General features: G+C 38.6%; 1 protein-coding gene across 10 annotated transcripts in view; it reads left to right on the top strand.

The window, feature by feature from the left end:
- The window catches only part of USP40 (ubiquitin specific peptidase 40), an 89,762-nt gene that overhangs the window by 27,793 nt on the left and 38,068 nt on the right, over window positions 1-23,901 (top strand). For all 10 annotated transcript variants that reach the window (XR_805839.4, XR_009494034.1, XR_805838.4 and 7 more), the window contains 9 exons: window positions 2,912-3,212; window positions 6,049-6,130; window positions 8,424-8,595; window positions 11,676-11,760; window positions 12,573-12,643; window positions 13,316-13,635; window positions 16,295-16,418; window positions 17,756-17,813; window positions 23,329-23,382. Coding sequence is in view for 7 of the 10 variants with exons in the window: in XM_024990238.2 (XP_024846006.1) it covers window positions 2,912-3,212; window positions 6,049-6,130; window positions 8,424-8,595; window positions 11,676-11,760; window positions 12,573-12,643; window positions 13,316-13,635; window positions 16,295-16,418; window positions 17,756-17,813; window positions 23,329-23,382 (1,267 nt within the window). In the remaining 3 variants the exon portion in view is untranslated. The remainder of the gene's footprint in view (window positions 1-2,911; window positions 3,213-6,048; window positions 6,131-8,423; window positions 8,596-11,675; window positions 11,761-12,572; window positions 12,644-13,315; window positions 13,636-16,294; window positions 16,419-17,755; window positions 17,814-23,328; window positions 23,383-23,901) is intronic.

Here is a 23,901-nt window from a genome sequence, read left to right as displayed (position 1 = left end):
TAATGAAAAAAATCATGTTTTATTTTACCCATTCTGGTGTTTATTGTTCCTTCTTGCATGTCCAAGTTTACACCTAATATCCTTTCCCTTCAGCCTAGAGATCTTCCTGTAGTGTTTTTCTAGGCATCTAGAACTGCGGGCAAAAATATTCTCAGTTTTTGTTTGTCTGGTATTTTTATTTTGCTTTCATTTTTTTTAATGGCATTCTTGCTGGGTGTAGAATTTTAGGTTAATAGTTTTTATTGGTTTTTTTCGGCACTTTAAAATGTCACTTTATTATGTTCTGGCTTCCTTTATTTTGACTGAGAAGTCAGTGTCACTTAAATGTAACATGTCTTTTTTTCTGTTTACTTTTAAGATCATTTCTTTATCTTTGGTCTTTAGCAGTTTAACAATAATGTGTCTTGGTATTGGCATTCTTTGTGTTTATTTGCTTTGTATCTCCTAAGTTTTTTTATATCTGAGGCTTGAACTCTTTCTTCAGTTTTGGCCATTTTCAATTTATTTTTCTCCTCTACTATCTCTCTCTTCTTCAAAACGTACAGTTACATACATATTGGCTATTCAGTATTTCCTCACTGGTCGTAGATATTCTTGTAGGGTTTTGTGGGGGTTTTTTTCCCCCTTGGCTCCAATTTGGGTAATTTCCATTGACCTGTCTTCTGCTGTATCCAGTCTTCTATCAAGCCAAGCCAGTGAATTTTTTTGTTTCAGTTGTCTTATTCAGCTGTAGATTTTTGACTTAGGTCTTTTAAAAATGCCTGTTTCTTTGCTGAAATTCTGCATTTGAACCTACTCTGTACATCCTTTCCTATAAATTTATGTATTTCAATAACTTTACTATTATAACATCGGGATTTTTTCTGGGTCTATATTCACTTTTTTGTCTCTTGTGAATTGACTGTCTTATCTCTTTATTATGAATCACATTGTCCTATTTCTTTGCATGCCATATACTCTTATATTGCTTGTTGGACATTGTGGAAGATGTGTTTTAGAGGCTGTGGATTGTAAGAGTTTTTCATTATAATCTAACAGACCCTTAAGTAACTTGTAATCACCTTGATCCTGTGGAACCTTCATTTGGGGCTTTGGTAGGGTGGATCTGTTATAGTTTAGCTGACAGTCGTAGGGAGTAGCTGTTAGTCCTGGGGCCTGCATGGTCCTCCCTCTTAAGGCAGAGGTTAGCAAGCATGGGCAGACTAGGGATTGCTGCCCTATTTTGTACAACCCCCACCTAAAAATTGTCTTTACACTTTCAAACAGTTAACGTTTAAAAAGATGCTCAGGTTTGCCTCTTAGCCGACAAAGCCTAAAATATTACCGTCTGGCCCTTTACAGAAAAGTTTATCAATCCCTGACCTAAGACGGGACCCTTCTAGAATCTCAGTGGAAAGCCTGAGGTGTTTGTCGTATGCCTCAGACTTAGCAGAACTTCAGCTCCATGCTCTTCCTGTCCAGCAGCAGGGGGCCTAAATCTCTGCTCATATCTTGGATCTCCCAGCTGTTGCTTTCTGCTCGGTTCCTTGGGTCTCAGACTGTACATGTGCCATTCAAATGTCAGCCAAGGATGGGAGGAGGTTTTGATATAGGGTTACTTCTGGAATTTTCTCTTTCACTCTCCTGCCTCTCTGGCATTCTCAGATTCTGCCTCCTGAGTCCAGTAAGACTCCTGCCCTTCACTTGAATTCTCTTCTCTATTGTTCTGTGCAGCAGACTGGGAAGTGGCGGGTCAGTGCGGAGCTCACCTAGCTCGTTTCCCTTTTTGAAGGGTTATGCCCCCCTCACCCCCACTTCGTCTATTTTTGGTTCCTCTTCAAACAGTTGTTTTCTTTATTTTGCATAACGTTTATGATTTTTAATCAGTGGGGTTACTCTAAAAATAAAATTCTCTGCCGTTACTGGAACTAGACTACACTGAAGTTTGAAGTTTAAAATAGTTAATCTTCAACTATGGAACAAAGAAAAAAATTGCTATATGGAAAGTATTCATTACTGAAACTATATTACTATCTGTTATATATAGTGTTAACAGTATTACCTCTGGGTCATCTGTTTGATCAGAGTATGGATTGTTACAAATTCTTCCTTTCCAAGAGAAAAATGAGAAAATCACCTTTCTCTGTTGTTCAGTGAGTTAAGAAAATGTTCCATATGCCCCCAGGTGATTTTCTGTGTTGTGCTGAGAGAAAAGGAAGAGATACAGGCCATGTAGAAATTAGGGAATGAGAGAAGAATGGAGTAGGGGTGGAAAGGTGGGGTAGGCTGGGGAAGAAAAATTTTTTTCTTCCTAATCCTTTAGCTGGAGGAATTTGAGCATCTTTGGGATTATGACTTAACCTTCAATGTTTTGATTTCTTGAGCTAGCCTGTCAGCTTCCAGGAAAGACAATACTTAATTTAGTTCATGTAAGCCTGTAATTATGACTATATCCCATAGTTTTGTCAGGATTATCTTCTATGATGCTTCATTGTGTAATTTTCTTTGTTTTGTGCTTTGGATTGCTTTAAACATTTTGAAAGTGTTTATTCTATGTAATCTGTTTCAGTAAAGACTTTTTAAAACAGCATTAAAACAGTTATTGAGATATAATTAAAACATGTTTAAGATTGTGTCATCACAGGGCATGTGCTGAGAGGCTAGGGCCTAGGGGTAGGAATGTGCAAAAAAAAAAAAAAACAATAAAAAAGACTGTGTCATGGCAGCTTTCTCCCTGGATATAGCTATTAGACTGTTCAACAGAAAGCACTCTGATTTTTATTAAATGTTTTATTATGGCCCAAATGAAATTTTTTTCCCTCTTAAACTGGCCAGGCCAAAAAGTTGACATACACAGAAAGGAAAATTTTTTTAATCATGTCAATGAAAATTTTTTTTGTTAACCTAATGTTTGTTTTTTGTTTCTGTACAGTTTTTGCAGGTTCATTCTCAGATATTTCTGCTCAGTTCAGATGAAAGTACAGTTCGTCTATTGAAGGATTCTTCTCTCCAGGCTGAGTCTGATATCCAAAGAAATGATCAACGACTTTTCAAGACACTTACTTCAGAATCCTTAACATTAAATGATAGACCCTCCTGTCCCCACTGGTTTGATATAAATGATTCCACAGTCCAACCAATCAAGGAAAAGGATATTGAACAGCAATTTCAAGGAAAAGAAAGTGCCTACATGCTGTTTTATCGAAAATCCCAGTTACAGAGACCCCCTGAAGGTACGGCAAGATAAATGTCCCTATTTAAGTTGATGACTATAGAAGATAAATATTGAGTGCTATTTGAAGTTTTGCCCTTTTAGAAGAAGGTTTACTCTTGGAATATTTTAAAATATTTTCAAGTTAACTAGAACTATACAAGAAAGACGACATTTTGTCATTTTTAAAAGATGATATGTTTCTGTTTTTTTTCACCAGGTAATAATATGAAGCCATAGTTAGATTTTCACAATGGCATTTCCTTGGGTCACATCATGTTTTCTTGTTGTGTGAGCAGGGCAGACACAATTGTTCTCCATTCAGGCTTGTCTCTACAGTTCGGGCGTGTGTTGTCATTGGGTTGCAAGTGGCCTTGGTCTTATTTTCATGTGTTCCCTTTTATTTTCTTTTTTCCTTTACCTCAAGGTAATAAGTCTTTAAGCAGTTGAAGTATCTCTGAAGCCCTCTTTGCTGAATCTTCTAAGAGAACTCATACCATGGTGGAAGTTAAACACTGAGATCCACAATGATAAATTTTAGAGCTTAAGCTACTAACATTAATTAGTCTGTAAGAATTTTTTTTAATCACTTCCCAGAATTTATGCACAAGTGAAAAATTCTAACTAAGAAAGCTGTTTAGATTGAAACATATCTATGATTACAGATTAGGATACTGTGATCATTTTTATAAAGAATAAGAATAAAGTAGTTACTGATTTGCAATGAATCAAAGGAAATTAACTCTCTGGACCTGAAACAGTAATAATTATATAATGGTTCTATTGACCAGAAAGGTTTTTTTTCCCTGAGGGGAAAAAAATATGGTAATCATTCTGATAAAAAATATTGAAGAAAAATTAAATTCACAATTGTAGAAATATATATCAGTTTTTTCAGATGACATGTTTTTTTCACTGAATTGAACTTCAGTGTGTACATAATTAGAATATGTACTAAGTGACAATTTTCCAATTAGCTTAGGACTTAAATAAAGATCCAGACAAAATCTTGATGGTTTTTTAGGGGGTTGAAGGGATGGAACTTGGCAAAATGCTTCTAAAGTTCACCTCAAAAGATAAATTAATGAAAACTGAAGAGAAAATGCTAAAGGAAAATTTACTCTATCAGTGTAAACATATTTATAATGTTGTAGTAATTAAGACAGTGTAGCACTAATGCAGAGGTAGACAGATCATTGAGCAATAAGCCCAGAAGCTGATCTAAGTATTTTTAGGATGTTAATCCATGAAAAGGTAGCCTTTCAGATAAATAGGGGGAAAATGAATTACTCTGTAAATACAACTGGGAAGTTGGTGAGTTGCTAATCACTTAAATTAACAGTTAGTACAAGTGATTATATTTATCCCTTTCATGAAATTATACTTCCTTTAATGTTTATGTAAAAAAGAAGCCTTCAAATGTAGGTATTTTTCTGATCTTAAGATAGAAAAGACCTTCCTTAGCTTGAAAGCAACAAAAAAAATGAAGGAAAAGTGATGCAAACCTTAACTGTGTATGTGTGTTAGTCACTTAGTTGTGACTAACGGTTGTGACACTTCGTGATCCCTTGGACTATAGCCTGCCAGACTCCTCTGGCCATGGAATTCTCCAGGCAAGAATACTGGAGTGGGTAACCATTCCCTTCTCCAGGGGATCTTCCCAACCTAGGGATTGAACCTGGTCTTCTGAATTGCAGGCAAACTCTTTACCATCTGAGCTGCCAGGGAAGCCCACATAAACCCTATTACACAATGCCAAAAGGCAAATGACAAGCTGATGGAAAACAGAAACATATATGACAGATTTATTTTCCCTGTCTGTAGAGTGCTCTTATATTTATTCCATTGTGCTCAGTAGTAAATTGGAAAAAGGATATAAATAATGTACAAAAGAAGAAATAAGAACAACCAATAAACTGCCAAAAAAAGATCTATCTAGCCCATAACCAAAAAACATGAATCATAACAGCAGTGAGTGACATTTTTCCTCCCAAATCAAGTATTTCTATTAATCTGGTTCTCAACAATTAGCACTCCCTCTACATTTGGTAGGTATATAAAGTAATACAACTGGTTTGGTTGTATGTATTTAAAAACCTTAAGCCAATAATTGTACGGATTTGTTTTGAAATAATCAGAGCTGTGTATAAAGTTTTAGTTCAAAGATACTCGTTACCCCTGTTACTTTGTAGTAATGACTAAACTGGACATCACCCGAATGTCCAACAGAAATGGATTAATTAAGCTATATATAGGATGGGCTACCATGCAGTCATTTAAAGCTTTGGAAAAATATTCACAGTGTATTAAATGAAAAAGCAAGTTATGTGTTTGTTGACTATAATCTCAGTTGCTTTAAATAGGTGTGTGTGTGTGGGGGGGGTGTGTGTGTGTGTGTGTGTGTACAGACACACTGTATAGAATAAACATCAGCAGTATATATAGATCCTCAAAAAAAAGAAGTATATAGATCACATTTTAGCAGTATTCCCTAGGAGGATGATTATAGGTGATATTTATTTCTTTTACATTAAAAAACATCATTTCTAGAACTTTTATTTATAATGATCATTTGGTATCAGGAAGAAAATAGCACATGTTCTTTTTAAAAGGTATATTTAAAAAGAGTTGAAGGAATGGAATTCTCTAGCTTGGCTTAAAGAACTGTTTACCTTTTTTATGTTTTAATATTTTCAATTTATAGATGGGGAAACTAAGATCCAGAGAAAATTTGTATTCACGCAAATTGTAGAAGCTTTCCTAGCTCCCATCACGGTCCTTTATAGTTTTCCATACTTCCTTTTCAGCAACCAGATTTTATTTAGTCAGCACAAGTTAATGAAAAGTTTTGTTCACAGCTCGAGCTAACCCACGATACAAGGTTCCATGTCATTTGCTGAGTGAAATGGATGCAGCTAACATTGAACTACAAATAAAAAGGTAACTTTAAGTTACTTTTAGAATTTGAATGGTTTTTCTGGGGAGCAAAGACCTAATTGAGGTCTTAAGTATTCAGTAATAAAAATAAAAGAAGAAAAAAAGTCAACTATTTAATGCCAATGTCTTGTTATTAGCTGCTGAATTTTAATGCTGAGAGTATCTTTTACTTTGAAATCACCCTTATCTGTGAGAGTGATGAAATAATGACACTTAAATGGCCATTGTTAAGTAGGGATCAAAGTCTAAGAAAACTAGAGAAATCTGAGCACTCCATTGTACTGAATGAGTTATTTCCTTGGCACAGACAAGAGTCTGTCATGAAAATTCCCCCTCATGTGTAAGTAGTTGTGGAGAACTGGCCTGTAGTGACAGCGTTGCAGGAAGGGGGACCCCTTCCAGAGCCTGAAGCTGGGCTCTTGTCTAACACTCAGAAATGAATTGTCCAAGGAGACACATGTGCTGACAAAGCAAGAGATTTTATTGGGAAAGGGCACCCGGGTGGAGAGCAGTAGGGTAAGGGAACCCAGGAGAACTGCTCTGCCGTGTGGCTCGCAGTCTCGGGTTTTATGGTGATGGGATTAGTTTCCGGGTGGTCTTTGGCCAATCATTCTAATTCAGGGTCTTTCCTGGTGGGGCACGCATCGCTCAGCCAAGATGAATGCTGGCGAGAGGGATTCTGGGAAGTGGACAGACACGTGGCGTCTCCTTTACGCCTTTCCCGAACTCTTCTGGTTGGTGGTGGCTTATTAGTTCCTATTCCTTATCAGGACCTTCTGTCATAAAACAACTCATGCAAATAGTTACCATGGTGCCTGGCCAGGGTGGGCAGTTTCGATCAGTGTGCTTCCCTTAACAACGGCACACCAGAGACAGGCAAAAGGGAGGAAATGTGGGGTCTGCAGACTGTTGGGCTTAATGTCAGTCTTGGGCGAAAACTTACAATGGATTATTAAATGGATGATTTGTGAGAACTTGTTGATCTCAACATTTTTCTTTTGAGGTCTAACCTTGGACCATGAAGAACTGGTTTTTTATTTGTTTTCTGGGTTGGTGGGTCCATAGGGTACTGGATTAGGGAAATGGATGTTCCTACAGTCTCCTTATAGACTCAAGGGGCTGCATACATAGCAGGTATGTGTTCAACATTTTTATCATTGATTTGAAGCTGAGAAAAAATAAATTGACTGAACAGCAAATTAAGATCAAAGGAAATAAATCTCAACAAAAAGCAAGGCACTAAAAAATATAAAAATTTACCAGAGTCAAATAGCTGAAGTGTGAAAAATAACCAACCTCCATGGTGGTGTGGATTAGCAGTTAGTACTAAAAACAGGAACAACCCAGGGGGTTTTTAGTCAGCCAGCACTAAGCTTTATACTGTGTTCATCAAAAGCTAATGTGTCTTTGACCACATTCACAGAACTGTGCCTGAGGTACCTGAGTCATCTAGCTCTCCATTGGCTGAGCTCTGGAGTGTTTTTGGTGCAGTGCCTCACAGAAGCTCCATGGATTCAGAAATGTAGCAGATGCCAGGCTGCTGCTGAGGACATATGACCTGGAGAGAGTAGACTCCAGGGATCATGAGGCTGACTTCAGATAGTTTATGGGAGGGTCTGTGAGGTCTAGTGGAAGGAAGGAGGAAAATAGAAGTTGTAACCCCTTCATGGATCACAGCCTTGTCGTGGCGAAGGGGCTTGCGTAACTCAATGAAACTATGAGCCATGCCGTGCAGGGCCACCCAAGACGGACGGGTCATGGTGGAGAGTTCTGACGAAACGTGGTCCACTGGAGGAGGAAATGGCAAACCACTCCAGTACTCTTGCCACAGGAACCCCATGAACAGTGTGAAAAGGCAAAAGGATATGACACTGCAGGACACGCTCCCCAGGTCAGAAGGTGTCCAGTATGCTACTGGGGAAGAGTGGCGGACGATTGCTAATACCAGAAGGAATGCAGCAGGCAGGCCATAGCACTTACCACGGTTCAGGAGCATGTTTCCAGCATTTTGCTCGTAATGATAATCTCAGCATTCGAAGATTTCAAGTCTCAATATTTGTTCAGAGTAACACTGCACAGCGTACATTAAAACTATTTTCCTTGGAATTCACGGTGGCAGAGCTATTAATTGAGAAACTGAAATGTGACCTCTTGGAGCACGGAATAAAAGAATGTTAATTATAATTACTTAAGTGGAGAACTTCTTTATGTTGTAAATCAGATATTTTTGGTTTGAGATAAAACAGTATCTTTTATAAAAACATGGCATTTATGTGTTTCTTATGCCTCTTTAAAGGGCAGAATGTGATTCTACAAACAATACTATTGAGTTACATCTCCACCTCGGCCCCCATTATCATTTCTTCAATGGGGCTCTGCACCCAGTAGTGTCTCAAACAGAAAGCATGTGGGATTTGACCTTTGATAAAAGGAAAACTTTAGGAGATCTTCGACAATCAATATTTCAGGTAATTTAGCCTCACTTCCTCTTAACAGACATTAAGGTCCATCTCAAGCTGGATTTTCCTTTTTAAACTTCTGTTTAGGATTCAGCTATTTATTTTTCACAGCAGCTTAGGAAAATCCTACATCTGCCACTTGCGTGGAGGGATGGCCCAAATATCTCCCCTCACTTGTCTGTGTTTTTAAAGAGCTCTTCTTCACAGTCAAGACTCAAAGGGTCCTGTCAGCACGTTTTCAGAGAAGAAGCAAGCCTGGTGTATTTAATTTGGGGGAGAGAAAGCGTATAAGGTTGTCTGTCAGGGAAAATAAATGAAAGAATTGCTTTTTAAAAGGAGTAAAAAGATAGATAATTATGTTGCCTAAAACCAAGAGCCACTAAGCAAATAAAAGCAACTACCTTTTCTTGCTTTCATTGTGGAATAACATTTATTAACAAGATTTATAAGGGAAGGAAAATGTCTACTGAAACAAACATGGTTATAATAATGGTCTGCCAATAATTTATCCAGTTGTATTTTAATGACAACAGCAGTAGTGCTCTTTATTTTGCTTACAGTGCTTTCGTATAAATTGTATCATTTGATTCTTCAACTTCAGGAGGACAAGATAGCCCCATTTTAAAGATGAGGAAGTTGTGACTTAAAGAGATGTAATGGCTTGCCCAGGGTCAGACATTAGTTAGCAGTAGAACTCGGACTCCAGCCCTGGTTTCCCTACTGTTTCTTTTTCTTAATTTTACTTTACCCCACACTACATCCTGTCAAGGAAAAGAGCAATAGAAAATGGAAGCACTCCCCCATAGAAATAAATGAATTTATTTCTTTTCTTTATGAATTCCTTTTCTTTATGAAAAACTGTATCGTTTATCAAAATTACTAGCTTTCTTCTGAGCTCCCCCTTGTACAAAGAAAAGCAGGCGTTTTATTCTTTAACTTTAGTTGATCTGAATGATATTTTAATACAGGATCAAGATTTCTAAAATCGTCTAATACTTCTGAACTTTTCCATTAAAAGTTTATTTCTGAGCCAGTCCTGACAGTGTTGATGTAGGTAGACTTGGGTAGACCCTGCTTAGGGTAACGCTTCAAGGGGAGAAGGCCTTGGTCACTGCCATGACGTTTAGGTTCATGCCAGTCGTGCCTTTTGGTGTTTTGACGTGTGCATCCCGTCCTTAGGGCTTGCCGGGTGGCGCAGTGGTAAGAGCCCACTGCCATCGCAGGAGGTGCAGGCGGCACTAGTCCACCCAGGGCGGAAGGGCCCCGGAGAAGGAGGGGCAGCTGCTCCAGTGGTGTTTAGTTAGCTCATTGTAACTGGAGGGTAATTAAAATGTCGTGGTGGGTTTTGCCATACATCGACATGAATCAGCCGTGGGTGCACATGCATCCCACCGTCCTGAGCGCCCCTCCCACCTCTCTCCCCGTCCCATCCCTCTGGGTTGTCCCAGTGCACCGACTTTGTGTGCCCTGCTTCATGCATCAAACTTGCACCAGTCATCTGTTTTACGTACGGTAATATACATGTTTCAATGCTATTCTCTCTAATCATCCCACCCTCGCCTTCTCCCACAGAGTCCAAAAGACTGTTCTTTACATCTGTGTCTCTTGCTGTCTTGCATATAGGATCATCATTACCATCTTTCTGATTTATTTCACTCTGTATAATAGGCTCCAGTTTCATCCACCTCATTAGAACTGACTCAAATGTGTTCTTGTTTATAGCTGAGTAGTATTCCACTGTGTATATGGACCACAGCTTCCTTATCTATTTGTCTGCCGATGGACTTCTAGGTTGCTTCCATGTCCTAGCTATTGTAAACAGTGCTGCAGTGAACACTGGGGTACATGTGTCTCTTTCAGTTCTGGCTTCCTCAGTGTGTATGCACAGCAGTGGGATTGCTGGGTCATATGGCAGTTCTATTTCCAGATGTTTAAGGAATCTCCACACTGTTCTCCATAGTGGCTGTACCAGTTTGCATTCCCACCAACAGTGTAAGAGGGTTCCCTTTTCTCCACACCCTGTCCAGCATTTATTGTTTATAGACTTTTTGATGGCAGCCATTCTGACCAATGTGAAATGATACTTCATTGTGGTTTTGATTTGCATTTCTCTAATAATGCCACTCCAGTATTCTTGCCTGGGAAATCCCATGGACAGAGGAGCCTGGCAGGCTACAGTCCTTGGGGTCACAAAGAGTTAGATGTGACTGAGTATGTACTGTACACCCGCACACACTCTATTACCTTAGAATTAACCCACAGGCAGGAGTCTGTGTGACTGACACAGTTAAGTAATCATGTGTAAGTATGAAGTTTCTTTTTATTATTATTATTATTTGTTTATTAGTCTGGGCCAGGTCTTAGTTACAGCATGCAACCTCTTAGCTGTGGCATGTAGAATCTAGTTCCCTGATCAGGGATCAAACCTGGACCCTCTGCATTGGGAGTGCAGAGTCTTTGCCACTGAACCACCAGGGAAGTCCCTGAAATTTCTTTTTAAGAGAACTGTCTTATAATACTGTGGAGAGAGGCTGAATAGGACTGACCTTTATGAGTGATGCTGTTTTGGTGAGGTTGCCACAGTCCTTAGACTCCTAGAGCTAGAAACTTAAAAAATCCCTGCTAATCTATTGAATAAAGTGGTAGTGCCGCTTTTTAAATTTACGAAGGGAGACATTCCTTTCAAGAAGCAACAATATTCACGTGTGCTGCTTCTCCCTGAATAGGGCTGATTAAACACCTAATTTTTGTTCTTTGGGACCAGGATTCCTGGGCTGGCACACAGATGAGCCTTCTGATAAAAGTGGTCTTCCAGTAAATTAAGTAGAAATGGATGTTGTTGAGAAGGTCACTGTGCTCTTTGTGTATGTCAAGGTTCTTTCATCGTTAATGGATGTGAGATTAACTGGATTTGACTAAGTTCACGATGAAAAATACCTTCTTCCCCCATTTTTGATGCTGGGTGGGCATTGTCGTATTCGTTTGTATCAGCTACATAAATTGGCACAGTGCTCTTCCTTATTTAATCTGGAAAACTAATCTCTGTGTTATTTTTCATTGTCTTCTTTTCTTTCATTCATATTCCGCAGCTGTTAGAATTTTGGGAAGGAGATATGGTTCTTAGTGTTGCAAAGTTTGTACCAGCAGGACTTCATGTCTGCCAGACACTTAATGGTAAGATAAATATTAAGACACAGTAACTTATTTAGTATATTTGCATTTTTTGTGGGGCTCATATGATTTTCTACTCTTGGCCAGTTTCCCTCTGCCTATTACTTTTCTTAGCACCTAAACAAAAATTTTAAAGCTTTGGAAATTTTTTTTATGTTACCGCAAACTTCTGAGCAAAATGGCTTGAAACTATTTAAATATTTAATACGGCTTGGTTTTTTTACACAGTTCTCAACTTCAGATTTGGTAACAAGCCAAAAGTACTTTAAGAGCTTAAAAGTACTTCCTTTAAATAATAACAAAACATTAATAGCAGTAACACCAGGAACATTTATCTTGGACTCATGGAGCCAAAGACTAAGACAAGTGTTTGTATAAATTCTCACTTGATTGCACAAAATTCTTTTATCCGCATTTCATAAATGAGAAAACTGAGCATAGAGGCTTGAAGTCCACAAGGACGTGCAGCTAATTAGTGGTGGGGTGAGGACCGTGTGACGTATGAGTCTTCTCTGTGCTCACAGTCTCAAGTACAGCTGACCTTTTATATTGATTCTTTTTTCCTGCTATCATGCCCACAAAAATTTTGGGGAACATGCTTGCATAAAATGAAAATGAGAAAAAAAAAGTAAAAGCCTGATGGAAGGAATAAAGATAAAAATAATATCAGTATAATAGCCATAATTCCTTTTTCTTAATTTTCCTTAATGAGAATGCTTTTTCAGACAGATGTTTGTATCTCCGCTCTGTCTTTAAATATTTTTTTCTTTTTGAGGATCATAAGAACAGTTTCACTGACAATCTCATCTTCCTAGGAGATGACCTGGCACTGTGTGAAATTGAAATCACTGACGGAGAAGACATCTTTGTATGGAATGGGGTAGAGGTAAAAAAGTGTTGAAGAAATGTCCTGAGAGTTTTGGATATGTTTTAAGTTACTATGATAAAATTTTATTCAGCATATGTGACAGCACATATATTAGAAAACTGCTGAATGTCCAATAAATTCTAAGTTCAGTCCGTGCTGGTGATATGTTCAGGGATAGTTGTAGAGCATCTCCATGGGGCCAGGCTGTGTTGAAGCTAGACACAGAGGTGAGTAATCCATCTCTGTCCTTCAGGCACAAGGTGTAAGTCACTGCACTGAGCTCAGTGCCCAGGAGGGTCTGTCCAGGCTCGGGATGAGGACTCAGCAGGGCGGGACGCTATACTGAGTAGAGGTGGAGGTGACTAAGGGAGCACAGTCGAGAAAGGGGTGAGGGAGCATCTCACCCCTCCACAGACTGTCCTTGGTCCTCCTCATGTCTTTACCACCTCTGAGGACTCACATGTCTGTCTCCACTTGAGATCTGTCTCCTAAAAAGTAAACGATGGCTAAGAAAAAGCTTCAAAATCTAAAGTTGTACTTCTGATACTTCAAAGAGATTTTGTGAAAACTTTATTTCACTTGAAAAAAAAAAGATGAGAATTATTCTACAAACGTCTTTTACTGCATTACTATGTTGATTTAACTTTGGCCAAATGAACTGTACTAACGGTTGACTTGATATTGTTGTAGGTTGGTGGAATCCAGATTCCAACCGGTAGCGACTGTGAACCTCTGCTTTTAAATGTTCTTCATGTAGCAACAAGCAGTGAGGGAGAGGAGTGCCAGCAGTTGATAGAATCTCCACATGTCTTTCCATCTAATGCGGAAATAGGCACTGTATTCACAGCCCTAGCAATTCCAGAGGGAGTCATCTTAATCAACAACACTGAATCTAGAGGTGGAGAGAGCTGGATCACCATTCCCAAGGAAGACTTGAAAAAGACATTCAGAGAGCAAGGCCTCAGAAACGGAAGCTCAGTTTTAATCCAGGGCTCTAATAATGGTAACAGGTAACATGCTAAAGAGAGAGAATGCTTCTTAAAGTTATTTTAGTTACAGTGCTACCTCTTAGAACTCTAAAGCTTTATGTTAATAATGATAAGAGTTAAATGTTTCTTTTTATTCCTAGACATTGTGTTTTATAAATCATAAATAGGAATGTTCTTGGTTAGGCAACCTGGAAAAAAATGATATTATAATGTGATTTCTTTTTTTTTTAATTTGGTAAATGTGGTAACTAAATAATATAGGTATAGGCTAGATATAGTGTAGGTTAGTTGGCAATAAAGCAGAATCCTATCAAATAATTCTAATTAGTACTCATCATAAGACTGAGGGCACATTCTCACAAAGAAAGTTCCCAAAATTTTTCATGAGGAGGGTATTATGACTTGTCTGTCTTGTCACAAGAGTCTCAGAAGGCAGTTCAGTTTTTTGTAAGAATCTGTTTGCCATTCTCCAGCTGCCCAGGTAGGGCAATTATGTGGGGAGTTACACCCTCAATTCCTGTGAGTCACATTTGAAATTTAGAAGCACTTCCTCTGTTCATTTTTGTTACCCATGTCTGTGCCAGTACATTTCTATGATCGCTGTATCATATACCGTAAGCCCCCAGTTTCCATACATTGAAGGCTGTAGGTTATGCCCAGTGGGTCAGTTTCCTGCTTTATCAGTGCTGTGAACGCACTTAGATTACAGGCTCTGTCTTATCATGTACTAGTGGCTGTGATTCAGAGAAGCAGGGCACTGTGACCTGTGCTTATTTTGTGTATACTTACCACTCTCTTTGTAACAAGTGTTTTCCAGACACTTATGTGCCCACCTTGTTTAATTTAAACTTCTATTCTGTATTTCTTTTTAGAAAGCAATATATGTTTTTTAGGACTTGGGAAATACAGGGGGTGAAAACAGGAGCCCCAGAACAGCATCCCTGTACCATTCGTGCAGTGACCATCTCTGTCAGCTTTCTGAGCTAAAATAATTGGGGTTTTGTTTTGAAGGTTTTTTTTCTTTTAGTGTTTAAAAGAAACATAGTGACAATTTTGTAGATAAATAGTTAAATCCTGCTTTCCCCTCATGTTTGAAGTCTCTTTATACAGATCATTTCATGGCTGCTTAATAACCTATGTTGTGTTTCCCCGCCTGTGCTCCTGTGTGAGGAGTGGGCAGGGACGAGGCCTCAGGGGCCAGCTGCCTGGCTTTGTTTTTTGCTTTATCACTTACTAGTAATGTAACTATGGGCAAGTTACATCATCTCTTTCTGCTCAGATTCTTCTTCTGTAAAATGAGCATAATAATTAGCACCAGCTTCATACACCTGTAAGGACTGAAGGAGGTAAGAGCGTACACGGGTCTGCATATAGCAAGTGCTAAATAGTTTAGTGAGCACCCTTGTCATTACCCAGTTTTCATTATTTGAAAGTGGTCTTCAGGGAGCATCTTTGTGCTTTAAGCTTTGCCACATTTAGGATTGCTGACTCAAGGTGGAGTCCCATTGTGGAATAACTGAAATGAAGTGTAGAATTGTGTTTTAGGTCTCTGCTGCTGCTGCTGCTAAGTCGCTTCAGTCGTGTCCGACTCTGTGCGACCCCATAGACAGCAGCCGACTAGGTTCCTCTGTCCCTGGGATTCTCCAGGCAAGAACTCTGGAGTGGGTTGCCATTTCCTTCTCCAATGCATGAAAGTGAAAGTGAAGTCGCTCAGTTGTGCCCGACTCTTAGTGACCCCACGGACTGAAGCCTACCAGGCTCCTCCATCCATGGGATTTTCCAGGCAAGAGTACTGGAGTGGGGTGCCATTACCTTCTCCGAGTTTTCTGCTACATACTCCTAAAGAGGCCTTCTGCTGGCCCATTCAGTGCCTCTGTGAAAATTAGAAGTCACTCCTTCCTCAGGAACCTTTACTATTATCTGTAGGAAAATCTTGTTAGAACAAGATACTCCACTGCCATCTGCCATCATAATAGATTTTTAACCTCTGTGATAGAAATACAAACACACAGTGTGTATGGTGTGCGTGGTCTCCATTGGACACAGTGTGTTGGCCCAGTGTCAGTCTGCGCAGTGTGCGTGCTCTCCTGCTGGTAAGCTGCTTCTGGATTCTGTGGGTGAGCTTTTGGTGTGAAAGTGAAGTCGCTCAGTCTTATCCAACTCTTTGCCACCCCATGGACTGTAGCCCACCAGGCTCCTCCATCCATGGAATTTTCTAGGCAAGAGTACTGGAGTGGGTTGCCATTTCCTTCTCCAGGGAATCTTCCTGACCCAGAGATCGAACCCAGGTCTCACATATTGCAGGTAGATGCTTTACTGTCTGAGCCACCAGGGAATCCCTTTTTCAGGCTCCCTTAGTAATTATAGTACACACGTAGAAGTTAACAACTGATAGTTCAATTACAACAGTTCTCTTTGAAAAATGTGGCAACAAATTATTTGTATAAGGCAAAGAATATTTGGAATCATGAATATAGACTCTGTAGAGTACTAACACTGCCCTAAAAAGATAGTCAACATTCAAAAGCCCAACTCAGTAGAACTTGGTCACCTTAATTAGCCACATTAAGTGGTAAATTTTGGAAGTGGTGCCTAAGGAAAAGCATGAATTTTCCAATCCTCTCTGATCCATAAAAGGACTGTGTGAACACACATTTTTAAAATGTCTTTTTACCTACAGTTTGTTGACAAAACAAGGGAAATGGATCGATACTGTGAATGAGATCAACTGGCTCCAAGTTAGAAATTTAAGCCAATTAGAATCTGAAGAGGAACAAGTTAAAATATCAGCAACTCTTAACACAGTGAGTAGACTATAAGTGTGGCTGACAATTTTTTAGTTAATAGAATTTTGTTTAAAAAGTAGTACCCTAATCTTTTGGAACAAACATCTCTGTAAATTTATAAATCTTCAGAAGTCACCTTTTTATTTGTAACATTTGATTATTGCTTATTTACCTTTGTTAGCCTTTGACACGTGTCAAGAAATTGTGCCTTTTTTCCCCGCCAAAGCCTAGAATTAGAATGTGAGAATTACCTTTTTAATTAGTTCATGGAATCTTCTGACTTTGATAACTATGAAATGGTATTTTTAAGAGTTTTTTCTGTACTTTTTAAGCCAAGTATTTGTTTTGGTTTTATGTTCTTTGGTGTTTGGATTTTACAAAGTTTATCTTAAAATTGCTCTACAGTATACTCTGCTCTATATAAAGCCAGTTGCTCTTAAAAAGGATTTTTCTTCATTTTTTTCCCATTTAAGACTGTTATACTGGTTTCCTTAAACAGAATTTCAGAAAACATCTTTTTACATTTGTGTAGTCTCTAAGATTTTTTTTCTGTAACTTCATTTTGAAAACTTAGAATGTTTTCTTTTATATAAAATTATAGTTTCTCAAGGTGCATTAATATTTGTTTGCACAGTAGTGGGGATAATATAAGGTCAGTACCACATAGCTCAAGAGACCTACCTCCTTGACCCTGAGCAGGAGGCTGATGCAGTCCTTGGTTACTGCAGGCTCTGCTCCGTCTTGGCACAGCAGAAGTGGTGGTGGGACAAGCTGGGAGAGGGGCACTGGTGGGAAAGTAGAGTCTATGATTATCTTTATCCCTAAATTTCCGCAATTTTGTGCCCTAGAGGCAATTAGCCTAAATTTTTTTAAAAAGAAAAAAAGTCTAAAATAAGATAATTTACATAGAAATTTTAAATAGTACTCTTGGATTAGTACATTTTTATATAGTTAATGCTTATTGGCCCTAAATTCATCATTCTTGACATAAAAAATTATGATTGTCTACAGTGTCTTTTGTTTGCTATCATCAGAAAGGTGAGTTGTTTTTCAATTTTTTTGCCTTTTGCTACTATTATGTCTTTAGTTTTCTAAAGTTTTCTATAGGAGGCTTTTTCTGTTCCAGTTATTATCAATTTGGTAAAAACTTAACCAAGATCTAAGTTTTTCCCTTTGACTTTATGGGAGAATTTCAGGGAAGGGAGTAACTTTTTTTCAAGTGTGCAAAAATTGTCAAATGTCAGGTAATTAGTAACTCAGATAATCTGCATATGCACACACTGATAATCTTCATTTTCCCTTCCTCCCATTGTTTTTAACTTATACACAGTCATTAGTTTATTTCTCTATTTTAGGTGGTGTTTGATATTCGAATTAAAGCCATAAAGGAATTAAAATTATTGAAGGAACTAGGTAATCATTTATGTTTGCTTTTGGTTTAATTTAGTTTTGTTTTGATTTTTAATTGAAAAAATATGGGAGAGTATTTATACAAAAAATATGATTTAGGGAAAACTCATGCATCTACCACCCAAAATGGACAAATGTCAACATCTTGCCATGTTTGTTTTTCCTTCAGATATGACCTGAAGGAAAAGCCCTGTTGTTCTCCTCAGCCCTAACCCTCCCTCCGTCCTTCCCTCCCTCCCCAATTGCAATCAGTATATCTGATCTGGGTGTGTATCTAGTTTCTGAATCCACATTGTACTATATATATTACACTCCATACACATATGTATGTGTACATTATATTTTTACATTTATATGTATTCTATCATAATGAATATAACATTCTGCAAATTCACTGTTTACTTGGTGTTAGGTATTCTTTTACAACTTTATTGAGGTATAATTTATATATGATAAAACATCCATTTTAAGTGTAATTCAGTGATTATTAGTAAGTGTATAAAGTTGTACAACCATCACAGCAATCCAGTTTTAGAACATTTCTATCACTCCCAAAAAGATCATTCATCTCCAGGTCCCTAACAGCCATTCATCTACTTAATGTCCCTTTAGACTTGCTTTTCTGGACATTTCATGTAAATGGAAGCATATAATATATAGTCTTTCGTGACTAGCTTCTTTCACTTACATTATTTTTGAGATTCATCCATGATTTAGCAGTTTCAATAATTTGTTCGTTTTCTTGCTGACTAGTATTCCATTGTATGGATATATCACATTTTGTTGGTTCATTACCAGTAGCTGGATATTTGGATTGTTTCCACTTCAGGGATTTTATGAATAACTCTGCTGTAAAGATTGTGTCTTTGTGTAGTCAAACGTTTTCTGTTCTCCTGGGTAGATGTACAGAATTGGAATTTCTGGATCATATGGCAGAACTGTGTTTAACTTTATAAGAAACTGCCATACTGTTTTCCAGAGTGGCTGAGTCATTTACACACCCACTGGCAATGTATCAGGGTTGCAGCTTCTTCACATCCTTGCCAGTATTTAGAATTCTTTTTTTTTTTTTTGGCTGCTTTGTGTGGCTTTCAGAATCTCTATTCCCTGAGAAGTGAACGAGCTACACTATTTGATTTCAAGACTTACTCCCTAACTATAGAAATCAACAAGTGTGTATTATCATGAGAGTGGATACATAGAGCAGAGGTCAGCAAGCTATGGCCTGCAACCTGTTATTCCCATGAGTTAAGAATAGTTTTCACATTTTTAACGGGATCTTTTAAGAATATGTAACAGAGATCATATGTCGAAATGTTCTAAAGTGTTTTCAATGGAACTACACTGAAATAGCTAGAAACAGATGCAAACACATTTAGTTGACTCTCAACAAACGTGCCAAGGTATTTCCATGGGGTATTTCAGCGTACAGTGCTGCACCAGTTGGATATCCATAAATGCAAAAATAAGCCTCCAACTTTGCCTTCAGTGCAGTCGCTCAGTCGTGTGTGACTCTTTGTGACCCCATGGACTGCAGCACGCCAGGCCTCCCTGTCCATCACCAACTCCCAGAGCTCACTCAGACTCATGTCCATCGAGTCCAGCTTTGCCTTGCTTGCATCATGTAAAAAATGAACTCACATCATTTAAATTTTAAAAACTAAAACTAAAATTTTGGGGAGAAAACATAGAAAATCTTTGTTACTTTTACCATAAGGAAGAGATTTTTTTTTTAAAGATAGGACTCAGAAAGTACAAATCAGGAAGGAGAAAGCAAATTAGACTACTGCAAAATTTAAAACTTCTTCAGAAGGCATTTGAAAAGGCAAGCCACAAACTGGGAGAAAAAATTTATAAAATATGGATTTGTCAATAGACCTGCATCCAGTATACATTAAAAAAAAAAAAAAACCTTATCACCTAATCAGAAGACAAACAGACAAATTGGGAAGCTGCTTTACAAAAGAAACTCTACCTGTGAACACACAACAGGCACAGGAAAAGGTGCTCAGTATCATTAGCCAACAAACTGAAACCATAATGACACATCACTACACACGCAGAATGATGAAATTTTAAATCCTGAGAAAACCAAGTGATATCAAAGATGTGGAGCAACTGGAATCCCTTGCATTGCTTGTGGGAGCGTGAAATGATAGTCACTTTGGTAAAGAGTCAGCGTATTTCCTGTGAATTTAAACATTCATTTACCAGTTCTTCTGGATTTTCATCCAAGAAAAATTGAAATATAAATCTTGCAAATACTGTACATAAATGTTCATAACCCCAAACAGGAAACAATCCAGATGTTCACAAGCAGGTAAACAAATTCCAGACAAGGGGATACTATTCATCAATAAAAGAAGTGAACTACCGCCCCATGCAAAATGTGGGTGAATCTCAAAGACATCATGCCAGCCAAGAGAAGCTAGCATGAAAGAGTGGTTCTCTTAGGATTGCATTTAGAATGTGAAATTGTCAAAAAAAAAAAAAACCTAAGCTGGAGTTACAGAGTCAGATCAGGACTAGAAGATGGGGGTGTTGGCTACAGAGTGACATGAGGGCATTTGGGGGTGATGCAAATTTTACCTCAATTTGCTGGTGGTTTACTGAGTGTTTTTATCAAACTCTTTGAACTGTGCACATAAACTGGATGTGTTTTACTGTAAGTAAAGTATATCTCAATAAATTTGATTAAAAATATATGGCTTCTTAAGACGAATAGTTCATTGTCTTACCGTGTCACAGACTCCCTTCCACTCTTCCTCCCCTCCAAACTGTTCTTTATACAGCAAGTGATCTCCTTAAACATAGGTGCGTCAGATCATGTCACCTCTGCTCAGAGCCCTTTGTTGTGCTCTTTGTATTTTGTAACGTGTCGCCTGTGGGCTCCTCGCCTACAGGAGCCTCCTCCTTCTGACCACTGCCTAACTCCCTCGCCCTCCCCTCATCTGCCATCACATCACACTCCACGCTCACTTTCTGGTTTTCCTGGTGCACAAGGTCTCTTCTACCCCTGCGACTTCTTAGTTCTGTAATCTCTTTGAACTCCATCCTCATTACTCTTCATCTGCTAACTTCAGTCTTTCCTTTGGTCTCCACATCGTCCCTGACTGCACAGCCTCAGTCTGTCTGCCTCATTCTAACACCTCGTCCTTTCCTTTGTGGTACTTACTCTGTAACTGCCTGTGTTTTGTGCAATGAACGTCCCATCTCCTCCATTAGATGAGGCTCTTTGCAGGCAGAGTCCATAACTGTTTTGCTTATTGTCAGTTTCTAGGACAGTGCCCAGCACATAGAAGACACATGGCATTTGTCAAAAGAAAATTAAAATTAAAAAAAAATAAAAACACCAGTGTTTTAAATGCATTTTTTAAATTGGAGAACTGTTTAACATGAGCTGTTTCAGTTATCAAGGAGATTGTATTAGAATTCTATGCTAGCTTTACATCACTGTAGTATAAGGGCTAGAACTCAGGAATCTCAAAGAGACTCTGCTCTGCTCAGATACAGTTAGACCTTCCAAGGCCCATGCCATTCGTGCCCTCTCAGAAGGCTCACTCCACTCCTTCAAATTCCTCAACTTCATATCCAACTTGGTAAGAATTCTGTTTGGAATTAAAACCTAGTGTCTTCCCACAAAGTGGGACTCTTCGCATCCTCAAAAACAGGGCACACTGGCCCTAATCCATTTACTAACTAAGCATAAAAATCACCTAACTTTTAAATCTAGGTAGTCTCTGCACAGTTCTGATATGGGTGAATTTCATTGTTTATCAGTTACCCAGCAGCATGGTTCAAATGTCAGCTGCCACCAGATACTGAGTCATCGCATTAAGTACAGACTTTGCTATAAGCTCTTTAGTCTGCAGATTACTGTGAAGTAGCAATGGCAACCCACTCCAGTACTCTTGCCTGGAAAATCCATGGACGGAGGGGCCTGGTAGGCTGCAGTCCATGGGGTCACTAGGAGTAGGACACGACTGAGCGACTTCACTTTCACTTTTCACTTTCACGCATTGGAGAAGGAAATGGCAACCCACTCCAGTGTTCTTGCCTGGAGAATTCCAGGGATGGGGAGCCTGGTGGGCTGCCGTCTATGGGGTCGCACAGAGTCGGATACGACTGAAGCGACTTTGCAGCAGCAGCAGCAGCAGCATGTACACAGTTAAGAAAGGTCTGTCTAGTCAAAGTGGTGATTTTTCCAGTAGTGTTGAGAGTTGGACTATAAAGAACGCTGAGCACTGAAGAATTGATGCTTTTGAACTGTGGTGTTGGAGAAGACTCTTGAGAGTTCCTTGGATAGCAAGGAGATCCAACCAGTCCATTCTAAAGGAAATCAGTCCTGAATATTCATTGGAAGGACTGATGCTGAAGCTGAAACTCCAGTACTTTGGCCACCTGATAAGAAGAGCTGACTCATTTGAAAAGACCCTGATGCTGGAAAAGATTGAAGGCAGGAGAAGGGGATGACGGAGGATGAGACGGTTGGATGGCATCACCGACTCAATGGACATGAGTTTGAGTAAACTCCAGGAGTTGGTGATGGACAGGGAGGCCTGACATGCTGCAGTCCATGGGGTCGCAAAGAGTCGGACACAACTGAGCGACTGAAATGAACTGAACTGAGCTGTAATCAGTGACCACTCTTTAAAGCATGTCAGTAACTGGTCAGTACGCAGCTGCTGTTCATTTCACCACATGGACAGCAAAGTGTGTAGTTTATGGTCTCCTTTTCTCCCAGTGATAAAACCAGGTGATATTTTACCAAAAAAAATAATAATAATAATTAGCCAACAACAGTGAAAGTGCAAGCAAGAAACATATATGGAGCCAATTATTGTCATTCAAGAGACTCAAGGTCTGCAGCCAGAGGAGCCAGTGAGCATGAACTCACAGAAGTGAGGAAAGTGGTCATGATGAAAAGTTATGAAAATAATCCCAGAAGAACTGATGCCAGCACAAAACTTTATGTTAAAGGAGCTCTTGGAGATATTTCACGAAATTGAAACTACTAAGCATAAAATACTGGAAGTTGATCCAGACTTAGTATCACTCAGGGGCAAAGAAGATGCTCATCCTGTCCTTCGAGCTGTACGAGAAGAAAGCAGGCCCCGTTTAAGCGATTCTTGATCTGTTTTTTGCAAAGGAAACATTCTAGTTCTCCATGTCTGTAGTGTTTTAAATTGGAGTGTAAATATTAGTTTTACTATTTTTTTCATTTCAGTGTACACATATAACTGACAGTTTTAATGTTTTGACAGAAATTTTTAAAAGTCACAGTGTGATCGTAATTTTTCTAATTAAGATTTCTCTGCACAGTTTGACCTTGCACAAGGGTCCTTATGGTTCTGTGCTGCTGCGCAAAGGGAAGATTGCCTGTACGTGGTTTTTTGTTGCTGGGTTTTTTTTTTTTGTCTCTTGTTTGTGTTTTTCAACTTCTTGCTAATTAACACAGTAGAGTATCTTTTATTTTTTTGTTTGTTTGCTGCACTAACCAGCATCTTTTTATTTATAGCTGAGAACAGCTGTTTGAGGCCTATTGATAGAAATGGGAAACTGCTTTGTCCAGGTAAATCTTTTTGTTAGCCTTCAAAAGCTGGCACATAATCATGCCATCTATCTTTGCCAACATGTTTACTTTAAACAGTGACTTCTAATACCTAATATTCTGAAGGTACCTTTTATAAACTGGTTTATAAACCATACTGTCATCCAGGTGTCTTCCTTATGAATTACAGAAAATCTTACCCCAAATTTCAGTCACCTCTGTTTTCTAAAGTAAAACATCTTTCTTCTTGATTAACTGATGCTCATTTTAGTCATGGTTTTGATCTAGTTACATCTTTCCAGGTTTATTATCAAAGTTTTTGTTTTGCTAATTTTATTGTGACACCAGTTATCATTGTAACCAGAGACTTGATTCTTAACCTCTGTAATGTATCTTGTCATTAGACTTAATTTACTCAAACTGTTCATGGTAGTCATCACAACAGCTTTAAACTTGAAAGAAGCTAATCCATCATTCATGAATCAATTCACAATATTACATAATCCTTGTAACCAACAGCTTTCTGGTTTTTGTTAAGTA

Source organism: Bos taurus, chromosome 3 (genome assembly GCF_002263795.3).
Source record: "Bos taurus isolate L1 Dominette 01449 registration number 42190680 breed Hereford chromosome 3, ARS-UCD2.0, whole genome shotgun sequence".
NCBI classification, from domain to species: domain Eukaryota; kingdom Metazoa; phylum Chordata; class Mammalia; order Artiodactyla; family Bovidae; genus Bos; species Bos taurus.
The sequence above is the reverse complement of the archived record's forward strand: the minus strand, read 5'-3'. Positions and strand labels throughout refer to the sequence as shown.